The sequence below is a fragment of the Xenopus laevis genome, chromosome 5S (assembly GCF_017654675.1).
Source record: "Xenopus laevis strain J_2021 chromosome 5S, Xenopus_laevis_v10.1, whole genome shotgun sequence".
Taxonomy (NCBI): Eukaryota; Metazoa; Chordata; class Amphibia; order Anura; family Pipidae; genus Xenopus; species Xenopus laevis.
The window spans coordinates 82,193,372-82,217,861 of NC_054380.1; the positions used below are offsets into that span (position 1 = coordinate 82,193,372).

At 37.9% G+C, this 24,490-nt stretch overlaps 1 protein-coding gene across 1 annotated transcript in view; it reads left to right on the forward strand.

The window, feature by feature from the left end:
• Positions 1 to 24,490, forward strand: part of col21a1.S (collagen, type XXI, alpha 1 S homeolog) — a 96,828-nt gene that overhangs the window by 20,668 nt on the left and 51,670 nt on the right. Inside the window, exons 4-7 of the mRNA XM_018265550.2 lie at positions 12,278 to 12,446; positions 14,196 to 14,412; positions 14,873 to 15,046; positions 24,309 to 24,386. Of these exons, the coding sequence (XP_018121039.1) occupies positions 12,278 to 12,446; positions 14,196 to 14,412; positions 14,873 to 15,046; positions 24,309 to 24,386 (638 nt within the window). The remainder of the gene's footprint in view (positions 1 to 12,277; positions 12,447 to 14,195; positions 14,413 to 14,872; positions 15,047 to 24,308; positions 24,387 to 24,490) is intronic.

A 24,490-nucleotide genomic window follows, 5' to 3' on the forward strand; every position in this document is an offset into this window, starting at 1 on the left:
AGAATCTTTATGTTTATGGTGCACAGGAGTGATTCTTGTCCAAAAGCACACATGTCCATTGCAGTCATTTCTTTGTCTTTAGAATTTGTAATATCATTGCAAAGTAAATGCAGCCATTAGGCCCATGCTCCTGACAATCTGGGTCATCTGGCCTAAATGCATTAAATAACTCCAGAAAGAACAATAATTTTATGAAGGCAATTTTTAATTGGACCTGTCACCCAGACATAAAAAGCTGTATAATAAAAGTTATTTTCTTTTTATAAAAGCATTCATTACTGTTGTAAACTCATTTAAAAATCTCAGCTGTTAATCAAATATTATCTGCTCCTCCACGGGGCAGTTAGTTACTTCCACAAGGAAACAAGATTCAAATAATTGATATAGTGCAATTAAAGTTTATTTTGTAACGTGATAAAATAGGATTTGGAATATTTTTTTGGGTGACAGGTCCCCTTTATGTTAGATATTAAAAGCTACTTGCTATGCAGCATTTTTCTCATTTCTGTTAACTATTATATTTAACAAAATTAACAGTTAAAACATGTTTATTAGTAAATGTTGACCTGATTAAATATTCCATAGGACATCTTTTTTAAACAATCTTCCTATAGGATAGGATATAATGGTTTATGCAAGCTTCAAACATGCGAGAAGGATCCAGCATGTCTGAGTTTTTAAACTATGCTCTGTAGGTAGAAAATGCGTGCTTCTATAGATCTCATATTGTTCAGCCAAGCAGTTGTAGAGAAATACTCTTGACATATCTCAGTGTAAGTCATGTAGGTAATAAAGTATTTTTCATGTCAACATATGCTTTCCATGTGTGCTAGTCTCCCACAGGAACCACCGTCTATTGTAATTGTAACGTTTGCCCCATTGTTATATGACGCATGTTTTTTAATTTAAAGTTGCAAGTACCTATATGCACCTTTTTGCTTTTCTATGCAGAAATGTTTACAAAATGAAAGGAATCATAATAGCACTGTACACTGAAGCCACAAAACAAAAAAGTTTTATTGTATTGCATAAAGTTCCCAGACCTAAGACATCCCTTGTTGTAGAGTTTGGAATATTTGTCCTGTACAATAGAAGAAGTTAGGGACCCCAACATGCATATAAATAGCAACATCTGCAAAGCAGAAAACAACCTGGACAAAGGGAAATATTGTGGCCTGGCTAATCTGGAGACCAAGCTGAAACATAAGCCATATATAACTTAAGTACTGCCCCAGTGGGACTCTACTAATATTAATAATATTAATACAATATGTATGTCTTACTGCTCAAAGTAAAAGTGCCAGCTTTAAATATTATGAACCACTTAAATAATATATTGGGGTACACATGGAAGGACCAAAACATCCGATGACTAGGGGACTCCTCAACTGACCCTTTGTTTTCAGCCATCCCACTGAAACCCATTGTTACATACCATAAAGGGGTTGTTCACCTTTGAGCCAGAAATGGGGTAAAATGTCCACAGCATCCATTCACATTTTATTAAATAAATAGGTCCTTGCCACCATAGCTTTGTAACTATTGGTTATTATTTAATAAAACATAGAAAAAGTTAAATATTCACAAAATATACAAAACGGAATGGAATAAAATTGACCATTGACCAAGAAAAAAAATATATAAACACATATATATATATATATATATATATATATATATATATATATATATATATATATATATATATATATATATATATATATATCGAAACAAAATGGAGTGGAGTGTGGACCCAGTCCGTGACTTAGTCCAATTAAGTAGTGATGGGCGAATTTGCACCGTTTCGCTTCCCTGTAAAATTCTCGAATTTCCCGCGAACTGTCTAAAAATTTGCGAAACGGCGCCGGCGTCTCGTTTTTGACGCCGGTGTCCGTTTTTTGTCTACGAAGTTCACACAGAGAGGGTACCCTAGACATATACTTGACCAAGAGGTAGCAAGAGTGATAGAATTGGATTGCGATTCCATTATACAGGAAAGGACACGGGATATGTTCAAAAAGACTCGTATACCGTTTGTTCATACGTATCACCCATGTACTCGCAAAATTCACCATATCATATATAAACATTGGCCATTATTGTGCAAGGCCTATCCTACTATTCCAGAATTTCAGGGACCACCATTGCTATCCTACAAACGTATGAGGAATCTTAGAGATAGATTGGTTAAGACAGATCTAGGTACCCAGAAGGGCCAAATACAGAGGGTTTGTAGCACCCTTAAGGAAAGGCATGTTTCCATGTGGGCGATGCAATCAATGTTCTAGCGTGATTCGTACAAATGTGTTTACTCCTCCACAAACATGGAGGAAGTTTGAGTTGCGAGGTCATTTTATGTGTGACACTGAGTACGTGGTGTACATGCTTAAATGCCCATGCGGTCTTGCTTATATTGGAGAAACGGCCCAACCTATACGTGATCGCATTAGCCAACACAAATCCACGATAAGGAAAGAGGTACTTAAATTACCTGTTCCAGCTCATTTTCACCTAGCACGACATTCCGTAGCAACCCTCAGATTTCTTGTTTTGGAAGCTATTGCCCCCCCCCCACATAGGGGGGGCAATAGACTCCTGCAACTCCAGAAAAGAGAAAAATTTTGGATACATACAGTACATTACAAACACTACACCCCAAGGGGTTAAATAGAGAGTATGACCTGTATGCTTTCATCTAGTACAGTAAACTAGGTAACATATGCATATTAGGTAGAGGTTGGGACTATGATATTATTACACATCCTTTATTTATGTTGTATCTTTACACTGTGTTGTTTATACAATTGTACTGTGATACATTTTGATTGACCAATCGGCTAATATGTTTTCACATGAGAATACTTTGATGCTAAGGGTGAACTTTTTCCTTTTATTGGGATTGGTCATATATTGCGTTTGAATTTATACCACCCCTTTGTGGGCATGTTTAAAGCTGTAACCTTTTTAAGGATGGGAGATCATTGTAAACTTTATTGCTTTATAAAGAAGCGGGAGCTTTAAAACATATATTATCAAGCATATTCTTGCTTGATAAAAAAAAATTTCTTTAATTATAAGAAGCAAGTCGCCTGGACTTTTTTGTTTATTATATCTATATATATCTATATCTATATCTATATCTATATCTCTATATCTCTATATATATCTCTATATATATATATATATATATATATATATATATATATATATATATATATATATATATATATATATATATTATATATATATATATATATATATATATATATATATATAGTCAATGGAGGAGTCGGCACTCACGACACAAGGTTCACAGTTGCCTGGGTGCAGTGTCCAAAATAAGATTCAATATTGTACAAATAAGGTCCGCACTCTCAGGACTTAGGAAAAGTTAAGAATTTTTTTATTCACATAGGAGACTGACGTTTCGACCTCTTCAGAGGCCTTTCTCAAAGTACTGACAGAGATTACAGAAATGCTTTAAATACACAGAAATGGCGGGAACATTAGTCAAATTGGAATAGACGTGTCAGCATGGTCATCAGTATACGTCACATAATTGTCTATACATGTTTCAAACAATACACTCATCCGGTGTTTCACTTTTGACTATTACAAAACACACCAACATTTAAATTAAACCTGTATTTAAAGCATTTCTGTAATCTCTGTCAGTACTTTGAGAAAGGCCTCTGAAGAGGTCGAAACGTCAGTCTCCTATGTGAATAAAAAAATTCTTAACTTTTCCTAAGTCATGAGAGTGCGGACCTTATTTGTACAATATATATATATATATATATATATATATATATATATATATATATATATATATATATATATATCATATGTATGCAAAACATAAATAAATGCATTCCTTCATTGAAATACCTTTAAATAATCTATGACCATGTGCAATTGGCAGCAAAGCCAGCTACCCCTCTGTGGGAGTATAATTGTTGGACAGGTTACAGCAAAGAGAACTTCCCACTAGGTTGCCTGCCATTTCAGCCTGAATAGTTCAGTGCTAGAGAACTGGATGAGCACAAAAGTCAAAACCACTAGGACATGCCATTGGCAAGGAGATCTGACCTAAGAAATCATGGCATTATTTTGCTACAAATTACCATTTACTCTGCCCATGTGGTGTACTATGATGCTAACATAGCAGGCCATTTGATTGCATCCTGGATACCAAACTTCCCTTCTTTTAATAACAATGGAGCGCAGGTCAGCCTGCCCATCTCCTCTGGGGCCCCTCAACTGCACCTGCCCAGCTCCGAGGGTAAGGTCAACCAAACATTTACCATGCTAGCCCCGTAGCTGCCTTCCACACTGTGGAGACCCAGCTCAGAGAGCCCAGCTCCGAGGGAAAGGTCAAATGGCCACTCTACTCTGCTGCTTTCATAGCAGCCCTTCCATGCTGTGGAGGCCCAGCTCTGAGGGTAAGTGCAACTGGCCACTCTACTATGCTGCTTCCATAGCTTAATCACACACTGTGGAGACCCAGCTCTTAGGGTTAGGTACGACTGGTCAATCTACTATGAGGCTTCTGTAGCAGCCCTTCCACGCTGTGGAGGCCCAGCTCAGAGGGTCAGGCCATATTACCACCATACAATGCTGCTTCTGTAGCAGTCCATCCACACTGTGGAGACCGGTCTCCAGCAGTAGCTGTCCAGCTCAGAAAGTAAGGTCACCCAACAGCTCTACTATGCTCTACCATCCTCTGTGTAGAGACCTCCCTTCAGAGGCACAACCAAAAATAAGTCAACCAACCACTTTTCCTTAAAGGGATACTGTCGTGGAAAAACATCTTTTTTACAAAATGTATCAGTTAATAGTGCTACTACAGCAGAATCCTGCATTGAAATCCGTTTTTCAAAACAAGAAATGGATTTTTTTATATCTAATTTCAAAATTTGCTATGGGGCTAGACATTTTGACATTTCCCAACTGCCCTCAGGTCATGTGACTTGTGCTCTGATAAACTTCAGTCACACTTTACTGCTGCACTGCAAGTTGGAGTGATGTCATTACCCCTCCCTCCTACAAACTGCTGTAATGTAAATAGAGCCTTGTCTGCCGAGTCTGTCAATAGAACAATAGGCAGGAATCAAGATAAGCTCTCACTGACACCACTTCAGAAGGACTGAAATAAGATAGTCCTGTGATCACTGCCCCCACTTACGTTTCAAAAATAAATAAATATATATACACACACAATTCATTTTGGGCACTGGAAAAAATATTTTATATAGATAGTTTATTTATATTTGTTTACACAAAAATGAATGGCAGAAACACAGGAGTACACTCCCAGGACTGATGACAGGGAATAGAAAAAAAGGATAAAATAAGGAGGACATACTTGAAAACCAGGAAAACTTAAGAGGAAGTCTAGGAAGGGTTAAAATAGCTCAGGAGAAAGGAGGCAGTAAGTAGTTAATGAAAAAATAAGTATTGCAGGCAGGAAAGGAGCAAGGTCTGTGTGAGGTGGATAGCAAAGGGAACTCATAGCTCCTTTACCTCATCTAGTAACCAGTAAAACAAACTAGGAAGGCAGCAAGGAGAGAAAGTTCCCCCCTCCAAAGGAATGCAGAGATCAAATGTACAGAACGGCAGGAGCTTTGATAGTGTCTGTGGGAGGAGGGGCTGCTAGTGCAGCTGTAGAGCAGGACTTAGGAAAGTGAAAGTAATTGCTTCCCTGCAAACCATGTGACCGCTCTCCTCCAAACATCACACGCATGGGCAGAGAGGGGAGTGTACAGCTAGATTCTCATGTCGTAGTGCGACCTGGCTTTTCATTACCCCATGACAAAATACAACTAAAATAACTTATGCATGGATTTGTGGATTAACATTTTATTTGCCAGACAGTGTTTATGGATGTGTGTTTTTTATAGAAATGCAAAAAAAAAAAAAAATTTTAAATGACGACAGATTCCCTTTAAGCTTTGATCTTTTCACTGTAGTGATAACTAGCAATGGAAAGAAATAACTGATAACCTTGTTGTGACTGGGATGGTGGAAATAAGTTTCTCATTGCTTTTACCCTTACTGCTCAATTGTCCCCCCCTCAGGTGACCATCAAATGTTATGTTGACAGTGGGGAACAGCTTTCTGCCCAGAAGATCAAAACTAAGCTCTATGAAAATGAAGGCTAGCATTGTGCCATGGAGCTAAGTGATCAGCTTAAATATATAAATATAGAAAACCTACCTCTACCTTCAGTGCACAAAAGAAAACTATAATAAGCAGGTTGTATGATATAATACTGGGGGCTGCTAATTCTATATACTTGCACAGACATGGTGAAATTGCATCTACCCCAAGGGCTGGATTTTCCTTTAGGGTTCCCAGAGGCCAGCATCTTCTGGTGCCCCCCCTCACTCCTTTAGGATTGGGCGCATTCCATAATTCCATCGATCCATTCGCTCCAGAATCAAGCAAACAACCTGTGCGACTGGGCGGCATGCTGCCTTTTATTTAATCCCGCCCTAGGCGGGGGCCCTTGTGGCCTCGCACAAATCTGGGCAGTCTACCCCCCAACTGATATGCAAGCTGAGTGCCGTGAAACTGCAAGAAACATTGTGCAAAGCCTGGTAAAGTTACTGTATTCAGGCTTTGCCCTATTCCCAATTTCTTCACTGTCCTCTCTGTATAATCCAACTACAGCTCTCTGTATACTCTAATTCCTGCTCTCTGTATATTCTAGTGAGTTGCAGTAGCAGCAGCTCAGTGTCACAGGCTGGATTGCTATTTAATACAGAGGATGCCTTTTGGGCCCCAGCTGATGGATTTCCCTGCTGCCTGGGTGACTACAGTGAGATTAACTGCTGTAAAATAGCTAATACAGCAAGATACTAATAAGCAGCTGCCCAAATAATTATACCCCCAAAGCCAGAAGTATAGTGAGAAGTTAATGTTTATATATATACTGCAGCTAATAACATTATGTAGCACCTATTTGGTTGTATTTAGTCAAATACCAACTAGTGTGATAGGGCATGGGCTATATAGCAATAACAGTTACCGTTACTTGCAACTCATATTTACAACCACTCACTTAGGGAGATTCCTACTGATCAGGATCACCAGGTACACACTTACACTCTTGGATGTCCCTCCATGGATCACCCAGGCACGTGCTTGGCTGTAAACATAAACTTGGTTACAAAGCACTTTAAACATCACCCACCCCTCACTTGTGTCCATAACTTGACAACAGCAACATTTTGGGTGATGAGCGTGTCTCAGCAGGGGCAACTTTGGAGGAAGTCTCCTCCTTTGGTTCAACAGCTGTGGATGCTCCCCAGCTGTCCCATCCCTCCTCCTCCATTGTAGAAATGGTACGGGTTTACCTGGGAACAGGCAAAAATGCACCCCACAGGGTTAACTGCTGTACCGCTGCCGCGGTCAGGACCACGTGTGGGTAACACAGAAGTGAATAAGTCGCCGCGGTGGGTCTCACTAAAGTCTGCAAAATATCCACCATAATAGCAGCCGCTGTATTGGTAATATGCAGAACTAATGATGGCCTCTGGATTGTGCAGAGTTATCTTGCTGCTATCCTTTTCCAAGATAGAACTCATACAGCTATATGCCCTGCCCTCCATATACGTTGTAAGCTGTTGCAAAATGGCCGTCAAGATCATGTTCCAGAGGCGCCTCGTGGTACTTCCAAGATGGCCGCCGAGATCTCGCAGGACTTGGGCGCAGTTCAGGTAAATGGGCAGGCACGGCAGAAGCAATTCCCTTCACCAAGATGGCGCTCCACTCCTCAAGCAGCCGCACATGCCAAAAATATCCAGGATGCCAACATGGATGCGCACAAAAATATAACAGCACCAAATGGCAAATAAAATGTACAGGCACAACTGGCAACAGTGGGGAATCGGAAGAGAACCCCAAACCCGAACCCACGGCCAATAACTTAGGGTGTCATACAGACAGGTGCCTTTTCTCTATCGGGTCCGGCACCGACTGGATCGACTGTCAGCAAAATTTAAAGTGACAATGCACTGCAGTTCACGTGTCTCAGCCCCACGTTGGGCGCTAAACATAGCACCTATTTGGCTGTATTTAGTCGAATACCAACTAGTGTTATAGAGCATGGGCTACACACAAATATACAAAAATAGAGTTGGATGCCAGGGGTTCTTTGCAAAACAGTAGAAAAGGTTTTATTTAAAACAAAATGCCACAGGGATTTGTAATACTCACACAGGAGGTAGCTACAATACATCTCCAAGTACATTCACAGGTGTAGCAGAGACAGCATATAGACACACCACACTAGGCATAGCCCAAAGGAGTTGAGAGATCACCTTCCAGGATTTCAGTACCTCATGTGGCTTGGACCCCCACAGCAGACATGGAACATGGTTACACCATAGCCTAATTCCCTCATCACTACTGCAGCCCCTTCACTACTGCGGCCCCTTCACTACAGGCAAAGCAAAGCCTGGGGGAGAGCTACTCCCTTCTATCCTCCTAGTTGGAGCTTGAGCTGCTCTTTCTCACTAGCCTCGCTGTCTCACTCTCTCTATAGAGTGCTATAACAGGAGCTACACTACACACTAGCTCACACACCTCGTTCACAGGTACCTGTACCCTGACTTCTTCTGGGGCCTTGTTGACTCAAGGCTCTATGGATCCACTGCCCAGCTCGACTGCTGCAGGCCAAAGAGGAAGTGCCCCTCCCTGCAAATAACTTTGTTACAGCACTGCAGGAAGTGGCCACAACCTAGAACCAATGGAAGGGGTATGGAAATAATGTATAGGTTGTTACATGGGTTTTAACCCAGCAACAGGGAAAGTCAGGCACTGGCAGGGAATGAAGCCGTAAGGGCCATTACACTTATGGGTCTACAATTATATTACAGAGAGAGCTCTGCCTCATGTTTCCCCTGACATCAATTCCCTCTATTTCTCCACCACCAGCCCAGATTTCCTCTGCCTTAACTCATTCCTTCTCAACCAAACAGCTGCATCTTTAAACATAAACCAGTGTAATCTGGCTGCTGGTTATTTGGATCCCTTGTTATGCAGCCCCTGCATTTGTAGCTCCACAGCTTTCTTTTCAGTGTGCAATCTTGCTATATCTTTTTGGAGAATGAATTTAAATAGTTGATTTTCCTCATATTAAAATAGTCCATAAACTGTGCTGCTTAGCAAATCAAATATAATATGTTACTAATATGTATAGTGCTTATATAAGATTATATAATAAATGGCAAATACTTTCGGAAAGCTCTGTGTAATCTGATAGCTAATAAATGTTTTCGTGGATAGTTCATATCCCCAGTGGTGCAATTGCATCACTGGTAATCACTTTGTTTTACCGTAGTAGTAAAAACAGGATTTTAACCACAAATTCTTTTAGATAAGAAAAAAATATTTCTAGCAATCTACTCTGTTTTCCTTTATCTGTACTCTTACGCAGAACTGCCAATAACAGTTAAATATGTTTTAACTCATTTTCTTTTAACTGTGTTCTTATTTTAAACAACAGTTTTTTTCCAGACCTTGAAGCAGTAAAGCACTAAAAGCTATTATAATCAAGAAGTTTTGTTCACTAAACTGTTCATGTTTATACTGTAAACAATGTGATTAATGAAATAAAACATAATTTATCAACACTGGGCAAATCTGCACGTGGGCAGTAAAAAACAGCAACCAATCACAGGTTTGACTTCATTGTTGCTGGCTTAAAAATAGCTGATTAGTTGCTATAGGTTGTCCAGGTGCATTTAAGTGTATAAGGAGCATTTTGAAAACAACATAATCCCTATATGAAAATGAGAATTTTACTTACCTACTAGACGTAAGTTCCTTTTCTTCTAGTCCCGACATGTCAGTACACATGGGCAGTATTGCCCCTCCCAGACCTGGAGTTAGGACCTATAACATAGCCAATCAAAATGAATCATGACCTTTAATTCCACATGACCACTGTTATACATTTGCCATAGCGGTATAGTAACTAAAATAACTTGGGATGGGAAAACCCTGTACTGACATGTCGGAACTAGAAGAAAAGGAATATATGTCAAGTAGGTAAGTAAAGTTCTCATTTTCTTCTACGTCCCTCCATGTCAGTACACATGGGATCTACCAAGTCATGCCCCAAAACAAGGGGTGGGAACAACCAACATAAGGCAATAACCAACTTGATGCTAAGGAGCCCCTAAGTAATAAGGCCAGCATCACATCCCTCCAACAGGGGAGCTGACAAAATGTATAGTCCCTGAAAAGGTAGTTAAAAGGCACAAGAACATGAACGACATGTCCTAGGACATGGTAAGCGATTGACAACAAGAGCTACAAAACCAATCACTAAATTACAGAGACTGGCAAGAATAGCCATAGTCTGCTTAAAGGGTTCCCTTAGCGACTAGAGGGATACCTGCAATATGGACATAAAACCCCACCTGGGGACAACAGACATAAAACCCCACCTGGGGAAGAACTAAAATCCTGCAACTGTTAAAACAAAAGGCCCCATAGGACCTAACCAGAATGATGGCACCAGCCATCTCAGAACTAAAACACCCTAGAAACCACCAGGAAACAAATATATCCAGATCAGAAACTAACCACAACTTGTATGCATCTATCACCAGTGCTGCAGAAATACATGACCCTCAGCACTAGGTGGATAGCCCTAAAAAGACTTGGGGGCAGATTTACAAAGTTCGAGTGAAGGATTCGAATTAAAAAAACTTCGAATTTCAAAGTGTTTTTTTGGCTACTTCGACCATCGAATGGGCTACTTCGACCTTCGACTACTACTTCGACTTCAAATCAAACGATTCGAACTAAAAATCGTTCGACTATTCGACCATTCGATAATCGAAGTACTGTCTCTTTAAGAAAAACTTCGACCCCCTACTTCGGCAGCTAAAAGCTACCGAAGTCAATGTTAGCCTATGGGGAAGGTCCCCATAGGCTTGCCAGCGTTTTTTTGATCGAAGGATATTCCTTCGATCGTTGGATTTAAATCCTTCGAATCGTTCGATTCGAAGGATTTAATCGTTCGATCGAACGAATAATCCTTCAGTCGTTTGATCGTAGGATTAGCGCTAAATCGTTCGACTTCGATATTCGAAGTCGAACGATTTTAGTTCCTAGTCGAATATCGAGGGTTAATTAACCCTCGATATTCGACCCTTAGTAAATCTGCCCCTTGGTGTGTAGATGAACCGCACCTCTCACCCTTTCCACGATGTTTCCTGCCCTGGTGGTGCAGATCTCTCTAGACAGTCGGCACTCGTCAGTACAATGTAGAAGATTTAAGAGAATAGCACAACACCATGTATGTTGCAGGTGGGGAGCTTACCCCTTTTATTTAAAGTGACCACTTGTGCATCAACGTTTCGGGGGGGATTAACCCTCTCTTCGTCAGGATGCAAACATTTGTACTACAAACATTTTTAAAGCATAGGAATACAACATCCTAAAAAGACTTGGTCCACACTAGCCTAGTTCTGCAGCTTAATGGAAGCAGCTCATACCAGTGCTGACCGGAGTCAACTCCACACCAGAGATCAGCCAAAGTTCCACCAACTCAATGCTGATAAACACCTAATGAAGACTTAACCAGATGAACATTAACTCTAGGATATCTTAATCCAGCATTCCATTGTAGGGCCTTGCTGGTACAGCCCAGTAGCTCCACCAACCACTTAATCTGAGCTGGGCATACAAAAGCTCATGGATCAGCTGCTGGACCAGCCTAATGGGACTGGAGGTCATCTACCATCGACCATGGGTATGCCCATGGGTATGCATTTCTTCTCAATATGTGATATTTTATATATTATGTGTTTTTGGGGCATCAGGTGAATTCTTCTCCATTACCTGGGAACCATCCCTCTGTGTCTACACAGAGGTAAAAAAATAAACAAAAAATACAAAAACAAAAACTGTATGAGGAGGGAGATCCTACCTCCCTGTCCAGTAGGACAAAAAATAACAGTGATGAGGAGTAAGTCATGTGGTCTTATAGGTCATGATTAATTTTGATTGGCTATGTTATAGGTCCTACCTCCAGGTCTGGGAGGGGCAATGATGCCCATGTGTACTGACATGGAGGGACGCAGAAGAAATATAATTCACAAAGTTTGCCCAGGTGCAGTAACCCATGTGAACCAAAAACCAAATGCTACCTAATATTATTGGGGAGAATGGTTCTAAGAGAGGCATTTGCTCTTATTTGGACTGCGCTTAGTGAAACTTTGTTATAATCTACAATATCTTTGTCTTTTTATTATTACAGAATCTGTGTGCCCAACAAGAATTCCTGTGGCCGCACGAGACGAGAAAGGATTTGATATACTTTTAGGACTGGGTATAAATAAGAAAAAAGCAAAGAGAGTTGAAGGTTCTAGCCCTAAAAACAAAGCTTATGATATAACTTCCCAGATCGACCTCACAGAATTTACAGGGTGATTACATGCTCTTGTTATATGGTTTATATGACATCTTGTTTCAAGTATTTTACAATTGTCAAATTAAGATCACTGGATCAGTTTTGCCTGTTTCCACTATTGCTTGTTTAGTTTAACAGCTATTTTGGTATCTATATATGTCACAAATAATAAGCCTACATGTTATATTCAGGGTAATCACTGGTCAAATTCAATTGATAGAATAGAATCTATATTAGCTTGGAGAATCTGTTTGTAGGACTTTTATTATCATAAAAGGTATTTTAGTTGAATTATGTGACAACAAAGGGTGTGGATGAAATGAAAGAAAACTGATGGCCTAGAAGATGAAAGAAGATGGGAATTAGAGAGAAAGAACATTAACATTCTTTCTCCTTCTTGTACACCCTCCGGCCTCCAAACATCCTGAACTAAAAGTTTTCCGAGGCCCTTATATTCTGGAAGTTCTTGTTCCCATGTGCCATAAACATTGTGGAAAGTAGGTGCCGGTTATTCCAGATATTTTTTGTGGTTTTCAGTCTAAATATATTTAATGAATAACTTTACTTACAGTATAATTCACAAAATCTAAAGTTAAAACAGGAAGAGTATTTGGAATATATTATGTTATTAAGAGTATGCTTATATAAGAGAATCACTGGTTGCAAAATGCCCGCTATTCCCCCCCCATACACCATTCAACTCCTGATAACTAACCTCTCTTGGTCACAGACAAAGGGGCAAATTCACTAACCTCAGAAAATTCACCAGCTACGGCTTTGGTCGCATCGCAACACTTCGCCAGGCGTAAATTCGCCAAGGACAACGCTGATTCACTAAAATCCAGGGTGCCAAACGCTTGCAAAGTATCGCTAGCGTTACTGCGGCAGGCGAAGTGAAGTTGCGCTAGCGTTGCCTAATTGTTAAAGTTCAATGGACGTACAATATATGTTGCAGCCAATACATTACACTACACAAGCCCGGGAAACCATAATAAAATAAAATACAGTTGTTATATTGCCCTACACATGAACCCAGTGTATAGTTTATGTGCCTTATGTTAGGAAATGTAAGGGGGAAGCCGGGTACCCCAGAAAAAATTTACGATCTTTGCAGCCTATCACACTGAAAAACGAAAAGTTGCCAGCGTTTTCTGGCACCATTTTTTGAGGAAGTCCTATCTACTCTATTGCACTTCGCCTGATCTGAGGTGGCGAAGGCAAATCTGCCGCAAGAGATAACATTCAGTAAAATCCACATCTTAGTGAATTTGCGTAGTTACGTCCATTCGCCAGGTGTAAGGGAGCAAATTACCACTAGAGTCTATCTCCTTCGCTAGCAAAGTTATGCCAACGACCACTCTTAAATCGGCAAAGTAACGAAATTATGTCACGCTGGTGAATTTTTGCTAACGTTAGTTACTTCGCCCCTTAGTAAATCTGTCCCAAAGAATCAAGCAGCACAGCACTGAAATTTAAGCCTGAATTGGGGTGTGGCCAAAGTTCTGTGAGCTATTTTTTATTTGTCCAGTCCATCAGAACTTTGCCATCACTGTCAAGCTTGACACCACCTTTTTGTTTACTTGGTTGACATAGCTTACTTGCCAGTTGTAAGTTAAAGAACTCCACAATATTTCAGTATGTCTAAAACGGTGTGTAGACATTTTTATTATAAAGAAGGCATTCAGTAATATGTTTAAAAAGATCAGGTATTATGGTTCTATTGCTTTATTAAATGTGCTTAAATATGCCATCCTTTTAATTACAGAAATGTCTTTCCAGAAGGTCTTCCTCCTTCTTATGTATTTGTTTCCACCCTGAGATTCAAAATAAAGAAAAAATGGGATCTGTGGAGAATATTAGCTCTTGATGGTTCCACACAAACTGCTGTTTCATTAAATGGGGAGGAAAAAACTTTGTCATTTACTACAACCCACCAAGATAATGGTACACAGGTCATCACATTTACTACACCGGGTGTTAAGGTAATTCATTTTATACTTGGGCATCATAAAGGCAGCAATATGTAATTCCTTCAAGTTGTAAATATTAAATATTAAATATGTAAATATGTAAATATTATCTATATATGTTTGTTTTAAAAAGATAAACAATGGGAAACTGCTATATTTCATTTTTGGAGTCATTTTCCATTATTATTTGTAAAGTCTACTAAAGAACTGCTGTTTTTTGTTGTTGCCTTTAGCTATAGTTCTTTAGTACTGTGTACTGCTTTCTTAAAAGTAAGAGAAATCCACTGATAAATATATTGTGGAGGACATTGGTCAGTTAAGAAGTCTGTCATGTAAGAGGGCAATATAGCGTGAAATTGACCACTAGTGCATCACTAGGAAACCCAGACCCTTTGTACATAAGCTTTATAATATTCATCATGCTGAAAGCTACATGAGAAAAATTCTACAATCTGTATTCATTTTTACACAGAAATTGTTTGATGAAGAGTGGCACCAAATTCGGCTCTTGGTAACAGAAGAGGATACTACACTGTATGTCGATGACCATGAAATTGAGACAAGAAGACTACTTCCAGTTATTGGCATTTATATCAGTGGAAAAACACAAATTGGAAAATACCCTGCTAGAGAAGAATCAGTTTGGGTAAGTAGGTGTGTTTAAGTGCAATCATATCTTTATTCAAATGTGTGTCTTTTATATCTGTAAACATCTTTTAGATGTAGTCTGTACAAAAATCCATTAACTGCATAAAACTTATTCAATATCAGTTTTTATACATAGGAGCACATTTACTAAGGGTCGAAGTGAATTCAAAGTGAATTTTCGAATTGAAAAACTTCGAATTTCAAAGTAATTTTTTGGGTACTTCGACCATCGAATAGGCCAAATTCGACTTCGACTGCTATTTGAATTGAAAAACTTAGAATATTCGACCAATTGAAAATCGAAGTACTGTCTCTTTAAAAAACTTCGACCGCCACTTTGCCACCTTAAACCTGCCGAATTGCTATGTTAGCCTATGGGGACCTCCTAGAACCTATGGCCAGTATTTGGCTACGTTTTTAGAATTCAAAGGTTTTTTTTTAAATTAGTTCGATCGATTGATTAAATCGTTTGAATCGAAGGATTTAATCAATCAAAAAAAAAACTTCGAATATCGAACTATTGCAATTCGATGGTCGAATTTCGAAGTTTTTTTCACTTCGAAATTCGACCCTTAGTAAATGTGCCCCATGATGTGTTTATGAAATGGCACAATGTAATAATGGTTTAATCAGATCGAATTAAAGTGTTTTTCTAGCAAGATGTACACTTTCCATATTTGATTTGTGATAATCATTATTATTGTTTCCCACTTCAAATATCATTTCTGTACTGGTGCATAGTCATCACATAAATTATAATCGGCACCTGTTGATATTATTGTGTCACAGCTTTTTATTAAACATATAACCCCTACTTTACCTGTGACCCATCATCACATTAGCAAGAAGAAAGTCAATGATTAATAATTGTTTGTAGAGATTTTACTTAATATTTGTTACTTTGGGGAGACTTGTACGTATATACTGGAGTATAAGCCAATTTTTTCAGCATCCAAAATGTGCTGAAAAAGTCTACCTAGGCTTATACTTGGGTCAGCGGGCAGTAGCTAAGATTGCAGTCACTTTTAATCATTCCTATACCAACAGTTCGCTTGGGTAGAGACTGCAATATCACACAGTGCCCTCTGTTGGTTATATGAAAGAATAACAGTGCACCCTCTCTTGGTTATATAAAAGAATAACAGTGACTGCAATATCACACAGCGCCATCTGTTGGTTATATGAAAGAATAACAGTGACTGCAATATCACACAGCGCCATCTGTTGGTTATATGAAAGAATAACAGTGACTGCAATATCACACAGCACCCTCTGTTGGTTATATGAAAGAATAACAGTGACTGCAATATCACACAGCACCCTCTGTTGGTTATATGAAAGAATAACAGTGACTGCAATATCACACAGCGCCCTCTGTTGGTTATATGAAAGAATAACAGTGACTGTAATATCACACAGCACCCTCTGTTGGTTATATGAAAGAATAACAGTGTCTGCAATATCACACAGCACCCTCTGTTGGTTATATGAAGGATTAACAGTGATGGCAATATCACACAGCGCCCTCTGTTAGTTATACAAAAGATTAACAGTGATGGCAATATCACACAGCACCCTCTGCACATGGTAGTGGGACAGTGGGACAATGCACACAGTAATCCTTTTGGCAATTCTCTGTCACCATCAACTTTGCAAAGAAGTCCGGTTGATCGCTGGGGGGGTCGCTTTGGCGGAATGTGCGCTGCTGGGAGACAGGGCTGTAGTTGTGTCTAGGCTTATACTAGAGTCAATAGTTTTCCCAGTTTTCGTAGGTAAAATTAGGTACCTTGGCTTATACTCGGGTCGGCTTATACTCAAGTATATACGGTATTCCTTGTTTAGGGCTGTTGGTGGCAATCTTATTAGGACCTCTACCCTGAGATATACTGTGTTTGGGGACAATAGTAGAGCTACTGCAACATTGTTCTTTTGTATGCCCTCTCAGGGGTTAGTGGGTTGTGAGGATTATTTTATGGTCTTAGGCTTCTGAATCCTGTCTCCCGTCTAAGAGGTTAGGAATAAAAACCTGGCCTCAATATTTGTTTATATTTTCTTTTTCAACTAGATAATTATACTAATACAGTTTCTTGTAAAAACACAAGCAATCACTTCATATAATGCATTTTACTGCTAAACTTCAAAGAAATGTACTATTTATTTAAAAACATCTTTAAGAGGGTTTAGGAAGTTCTGTCTATGTTCTGTAACTGCTAGACTGTTCTCTTTCATCAGATTTCACAGGCTGTGCCATTAATTAAAAATATCAAGAGTAGAATTATGGACTGTTGGGGGCAGATTTATCAAAGGTCTAATTGAAAATTCAAATTTAAAAAATTTCGAAGTTCAAGCTAATTTCTGTGTACTTTCAAGTAGGGAATAGTCCAAATTTGAAAATTAAAAATTTGAAATGTATCATGTACTTTAAAAATTTGACTTCGACCAGTCACCATCTAAAACCTGCTGAATTGCTGTTTTAGCCTATGGGGGACCTCCTAGAACCCATTTGGAGTCAATTGGTGGACTTTGAAAAATCAAAGGTTTTTTTGGAAAAACTTTGAATCGAATTCGATCGAATGCGCTATTACTTCAAATCGTATGATTCAAATTCAAACAAAAACTGGCCTATTCGGCCAAAAAATCCTTCAATTTAATTTTGTTTGGTCTTTTTGAATTCGAATTTCGAAGTTTTTAAAATTCGAAACTTGACCATTGTTAAATCTGTCCCTTAATCTTTATAAGAGAGAGTATACAAACATCAGGATGGTCTAGTCATGAAGTCCAGAAATATGAGATTGAGCAGGCATTTTCTTGACCTCTGCAGATTCCTGAATCTCTTTCTCTAAGGATAAGACAATTATCTATTGATAATATAGTGGGATGTATAGGGACTGGAATTCACATACACAGATACTGTATATGCAGATTTTTAACATGTCTGAAAGACTGTTTCATGCTAAAATATCCTCATACAGTGTACAATATTTGCATATTGAAAGTTCCAATACACTAAGATAAATGGTTTAAACATTTTAACCACTGTTGGCCTGGTGTTTAACCACAAAAAAGATTAGACTGGATACAAAAAATAAGTGTAGTGGCTTTGTGGATATTTTTATATTAGAGACCAGATGTCAACAAATTAAAGCAGGCTCTGTTGTTGCTGCACAATTTCCAGATAAAAAATGACATCTAACATAAAAAGGCATAAACCACCATTGCCATTTGTAACCATATTATTTTAAACACATGCAAATAATTTAACATGCCCTAAAATACCACAATCCTGTAGGTTACATTTAAGGGATTTGCAGGGTTTCAAAAATACACCAAGAACAATTGTTTTTTTTCTTTGCAGAATAATAGTGTTAGGGCAAAGATGTGTGAACATCAGGCAGTTTGGATTGTAAATGTTTTTATAGGTTTTTCCAAGGCATTTGGCTAGGTTTCCTAATGCATATTCTGTCCAGTAAAATGTAGGAAGCAATACAAACTGTTACAGATGTGTAACTGTAGCTAGCAAAGGAGAATCCCATTTTCCTGTTTACTTATTTTTATTATGTACATATACAGTTAATATTAATATTATATGGAAACAGATGTTGCCCTAGGCTTGCCAAAGTAATATAGACTTAAACTAACTACAGCCTGCCATCTGGTTTTTTTGTGTTGTAAGTCTCCAAATTTGAATGCATAATCCTAAGCCTACATTTCCTGGCAAACCCTAACAGCTAAATCAGGGTAAAACCCTAACCCATAAAACGGTTATTCATGGGAAAAAGCAGATTACACACTTTGGACATTTACAATCCTGAATTACTTGGCTATGGTTTGGCTAGAAGACATATATTTACTGTCGGCATGAATATAATGTAACGAAAATTTAGGAAACTCAAGGAACTTTAGTATTGATAGGTATATATGACTGGACTCTCCCTTTCCTTCTCCTAAAGACTTTGCTTGGTATCATGCAATTATTATAGGCTATGAGTTAATTCCATTTGAATATCCTGTAAATTATTGGAAATGTATTTCTCAGTCAAGATTACTTGTATTAAAAAGAAATGCCCAATATTAACCATTACTGTATCAGACATGATAAATATAAGTTTTTTCACTTCCATCCCTTTTATTACAGTAAATTTTGCTTGTGTTTAGAAATGCAGAGACATACAAGGCATGAGACAGATATAGAGATAAGAATTTCAACACCAAGGGGGTTATTTACTAAACTCCTAATGCATGTGATTTGTTTTTTTTTTTATAAAATCAGACTTTTAAAAAAAATCACGAATTTTTTGGAATTTATTAAACCCTGAGGATAGAAAAGTCTGAATCTCAGACCTGTCCAAGTTGCATATAAGTCAATGGGAGAAGTCCCAATGATTTTTTGATGTGCGCTGGGTTTCGTGCAATACCCCAAAGTTTTTGGTGAAAATTCCGAAAAATCTTGAAATTCGTGAAAATCGGATGAAAAAAAACCCCATGAAAATCTGATTTTTTTCCCGCAAAGCAAATTTTCAAGAAAATGTAGTAATAAATAAGCATAAAGAACCCAAGTGGATTTGATCGGAGTTTGTAGCAGAAAATATTGAGATCAATTTGGATTTTGATAAATAACCCCTTAAAACTAAACTGGCCGGCACTGCTGATTGTGCACTGTGCACCTTGTGCCACATTATTTATTTAGAAATTGAAAAGAAAGTGCCACTCAGTCTTAGAAACAAAAGTGATCCAGATTTACATTGGGTGGTTAGGTGGTTCCTCTGTGCTAGAATATTCTCCTCTTCCCTCAAGTACCCCCTGGACTAGCTACATTGAGGAAGTTCTCTTTGGAATACAGCAGAACATGGGAGAAGTCCGTGCCTGGATATCTGGAATTTTTCATTATGTGGAACCATCATCAGCAGGTGTACTTGTCCCTATGATTTGTGCTGACTGCATTGACCAGTTCTAGTATTTTATTCCTCTTTACAGGCAGGGAATGATATCCTCTAGCTCCAGTATTGAACAAACAAAGCTGAACTTTCCTTATAAATTAAACAAATGCTCCATTGCCATTTTTTTAGAGATAAAGCATTTGTGATATAGAAATTTAGTGGGTATTATGGCAGGTATTTGAGATCATGATACATCTTAATTAGCTGGTGATTACCACAGGAAGGGTGCAACTTGTACCATCACTCAGGTACTTATTAAACACTGGAGTGTTTCAGCAAGAGCCGGGGAGTTTCCTACAGTATTACAAAGATGGAAAAATAAGTCTAATTTCCTTTCTAATAATATAATTATCTAGTTATTTTCTTGAGCAGCCAGTTCAAGACCAAGACTGAAAGAGAATGAAAGAATATGGCCCATTCCAGTTCATTGTGATATACACAGTACAATATGTTATTTGTCATCATTCATTGTACTACTTTTTACCGCTCATGTTAGAATTTGTAAACAGTACAAAAAAGGGTAATTCAGAGGCCCTATCTTTAAACCGAAAAGTAGTTTGGCAAACTGAAGTATGATATGCAATCAGCCAAATGTTTGGCTGAGCTGCAGGAAATTTAAGAGAAAATTCCAGTGATTACTTAACCATATTATGCGTTTGTTAAATGTATATTTTGGCATGCATGCTCACTGATCTTTATATAGATTTATTTATGTGAGATGAAGTATTTACGCAAGCATCCAAATATATCAATCTCTATACTATGCTATTAAAGGAACAGTAACATCAAAAAATAAAAGTGTTTTAAAATAATAAAAAATTATAATACAGTGTTGCCATTTACTTTGTAAAATTGCTGTGTTTGTTTTAGAAACACTACTTTTGTTTATATAAATAATCTACTGTGTAGCCATTCAAAGGTGAAAAGGCTCAGGTTGCACACCAGTTAGCAGATCAGCTCTGTAGAACATAATGGTGTTATCTGTTATCCACTATTTACTGTAACCTGTGCCATATAGCTTTTTTTCAATGTCCATCTTTGCTAAAAAGCAGCTTGTTTATATGTAATATATTAGGGTTTCTAAAGCAAACAAATCAGTTTTATCATTGCAGGGTGACATTACATGTTGTTTTGGTTTATTTTTGCATTACTGTTCCTTTAAGAGAACGCTGCTTCAAAATGTCTATGTCAATATTTCATAGTAACATTAAAGATGTTATAGCATGACATTCTACCACTAGGGCAACAGGTAGAGGTGGTAAAGATGTGACTAATGCAAAGGTAGGAAGCAATGCAGCAGACAAGAGTAATGCATCAGAGATTTATAATACTGCAGAAGGCATATGAGCTATGGTCGACAACAGGATGCAGGAGAATGAAAGAGTGCAGAAACAATTAGTAGAGGGAAAGAACACCACAACAGGCATTAGAAATAAAAGACAAAAAAAACAGAGAGCAGATAACTTCTCATATTTATTCTAATATACTGTAGCCATGTTTTTCCTTTGAAACCATTAGTTCTTTTTTTTCTTTTCCTTTTCATATTCATCCACTTGGAGTGGTTTATTTATGTGTTTATTTGTTTAGTTGTCTTTATTGAAAGTTATTGAAAATTCAATAATATTCATTCAAAACAGAAATAAAGATTAGTGTAGAATGACAATGATGAAGAAGGCAGCAAACATGAATTTCCTACTGGATGCATGCGAGTAACAAGAAATGCAGCTAATAGTAAAAGCCAACAGCTAGAGAGTAACTAGAGGCTAAAAATAATTAGGTATTGATGGTCTTTGCAGTGCTTTGCTGCCCACATGGGGTATTTTACAAAATAGTTTTGGACACATATAATTTCCAATCAAAATAAAATTCATTGTTAAGTAAAGGATTCTTTACTTAACAATGAATTTTATTTTAATTAATTTTCATGTTCTTTTTCCCAGCTGTGACGAAAATGTTCCTACATGCTTTCAAAAAAGTGTTTTTAAATAATTGATATATCACAAAGCATGCAGTAATGGGATCAGAATCAGTTCGATAGAACTGCCATGAGCAGTTGAACTTCATTCTGTGATTGTGTTCATTACTGCAATTCAGTGGTGGCTGGACAATTTAGAAAATTCTTTCCTCATTGTAATAAATCTTATTAGTGTAGAGCTTTATAAATATTATGTTATCTGTAGATTTCTACTAAGCAGTACACACTGTTACCGAATGATGCCTAAATGTCTACAGATCAACAACTTACTGTATTGTTTTTTTTTATATATCCCCAAAACACCCAGGGGACATTTTTTAATATCCAATAATATAACTACAGATGAAGCCACTTGGATTTGTGAGTTAAATGAGTCATGACTCAGGGTTAATTGAATAAACTGTGTTATCTAAAGTCATCTTAACTCATTTAATGCATTTAACCTTTTCATTAGCATACCAAAGCACCATTGTTCACAATGGTGAATGCTTTAATTAGGTGGGATGTTGTGACGCAGTTTTCTGTGTTAAATGAGATAAATGGGATATCTGTGTTTAGTTATTCTGTGTCAAACAGACAAACCAAAGTGGCTGCATCTGTATGCTCTCAATCCAAATAGTGTAACCATATAACTTTTCCAATAAGCTAAAACAAATTTGGTGGTCATTTCCCTAGCATGCAAAACACAATATTACAAAAGTGCAGCCAAAATGAATCTATTTTTTAGGTGCAAAAACAAAACAAAAACCTTGTAGTGTTGAAGTTACTGCATAATAAACAATAATTGCCTTCACAGTATTTCCAAGTGAGCTCTCTCTTCCTACTTACTTGGCAAGACATGCTATGTGCTTTTCAATGCTACATCTGCATTTTTCCAAGTAGAATCTGCGCTAGCATTTTTGAATAAATTATATAAACATCTCCAGATTAAATCATTTTGAATTATGTATTCACCTTCTGGTTTTAGGCCCTCCTCCTATGCTTGATCAACACTATCACCCCAATTCATCAATAAGCTTCTACACTAAAACACAGCTTCTCAACCAAAATGTTCTCTAAAACAGCAAGCCTGGTATTTCCAAAGCAAACCAGTGAATCTAATTTTGTCTTAGTTTCGAGATATTAATCAAAATAGATGTCATTTTTTGGATACAGTCTTGTTGGTTATCCATGCCTGCCGTCTCCTGGTTGCAACTGCTATGCTTGTTTCAGGTGCATTTACCTTGCGTTCCTGTCACTTGAGGGAGTGCTGCCCTCGCCTAAAAATGAACTGAAAAGATTCTGCAGAACTGCTCCGGTCGGTGTCCTGGCGTCTCTCACTGTGTGTCCCACGTGCTGTGCGTGTCTGTGTTCTCTGATAGCGGAAGAAGTTTGCCATGGCCCCTATTGCAGAGGGAATATCCCAATATTCCGGAATTTCAAGCACCCCCACTCCTATCCTATAAACACCCTAGAAGTTTAAGGGACAGATTGGTAAGGGCAGATGTGGGCACAGGGCAAAGCAATCCACAGTGATTGTTGGCACCCTTGAGGAATGGTATGTTCCCCTATGGAAGATGTAACCAATGTTCAAGTGTCATTCGTACAAATATATTTACGCACCCATACATAGGGAGAAAGTTTGAAATACAAGGCCACTTCACATGTGATACAAAATATGTGGTGTACATGCTCAAGTGTCCATGTGGCCTTGCCTACATTGGGGAAACTGTACAACCTATAAGAGACAGGATTAGTCAACATAAATCAACTATAAGGAAGGAGGTACTGAAATTGCCGGTTCCAGCTCATTTTCATATAGCACGACATTCGGTTGCAACCCTTAGATTTCTTGTGTTGGAGTCTGTTGCCCCCCTACGTCGGGGGGGGGGGCAGCAGACTCTTGCAGCTCCAAAAGAGGGATAAATTTTGGATACACACTCTACAGACACTACATCCGAAGGGACTCAATAGAGAATATGATCTGTATGGCTTTATTTGAAAAAATAGAACATATAATTAGGATATGGAACTTACACAAGGAGGGAGACTCCTGATAAAAGAATAAGAAAAATAGACACAATATGGATTCTATTTGTTACATTATCTGACCAATATGTTACTAATGAACATTTTGTTGCAATTCATTATTTTGCTGTTATTGATAATTTCCTGTGTATGTTATGCATACATTTACAAAAACCTTTTTGTTTCATGCAATAGAGTGTCTGGACTTTTTTGTTTACTATATAATTTGTCCACATAGTGGACTAAGTCACGGACTGGGATTGAGCTCCACTCCACTACATATTTGCATTACTTAATGACTGAGATGTAAGATGATTAAGTGGACTTTGTTTGTTTTACAGTTTACTCTGCAAAAGTTGAGAATATATTGTGATCCAGAACAGAATAAGCGTGAAACAGCTTGTGAAATTCCTGGAACGGTAACTTTTTTTGACTTCATTTATTTCTGTATGGAAAACAGACTTATAATTTAAAACTTTTTATTTACTAAAATAAAACTATGCATATTCTGTTTTTATGTAAT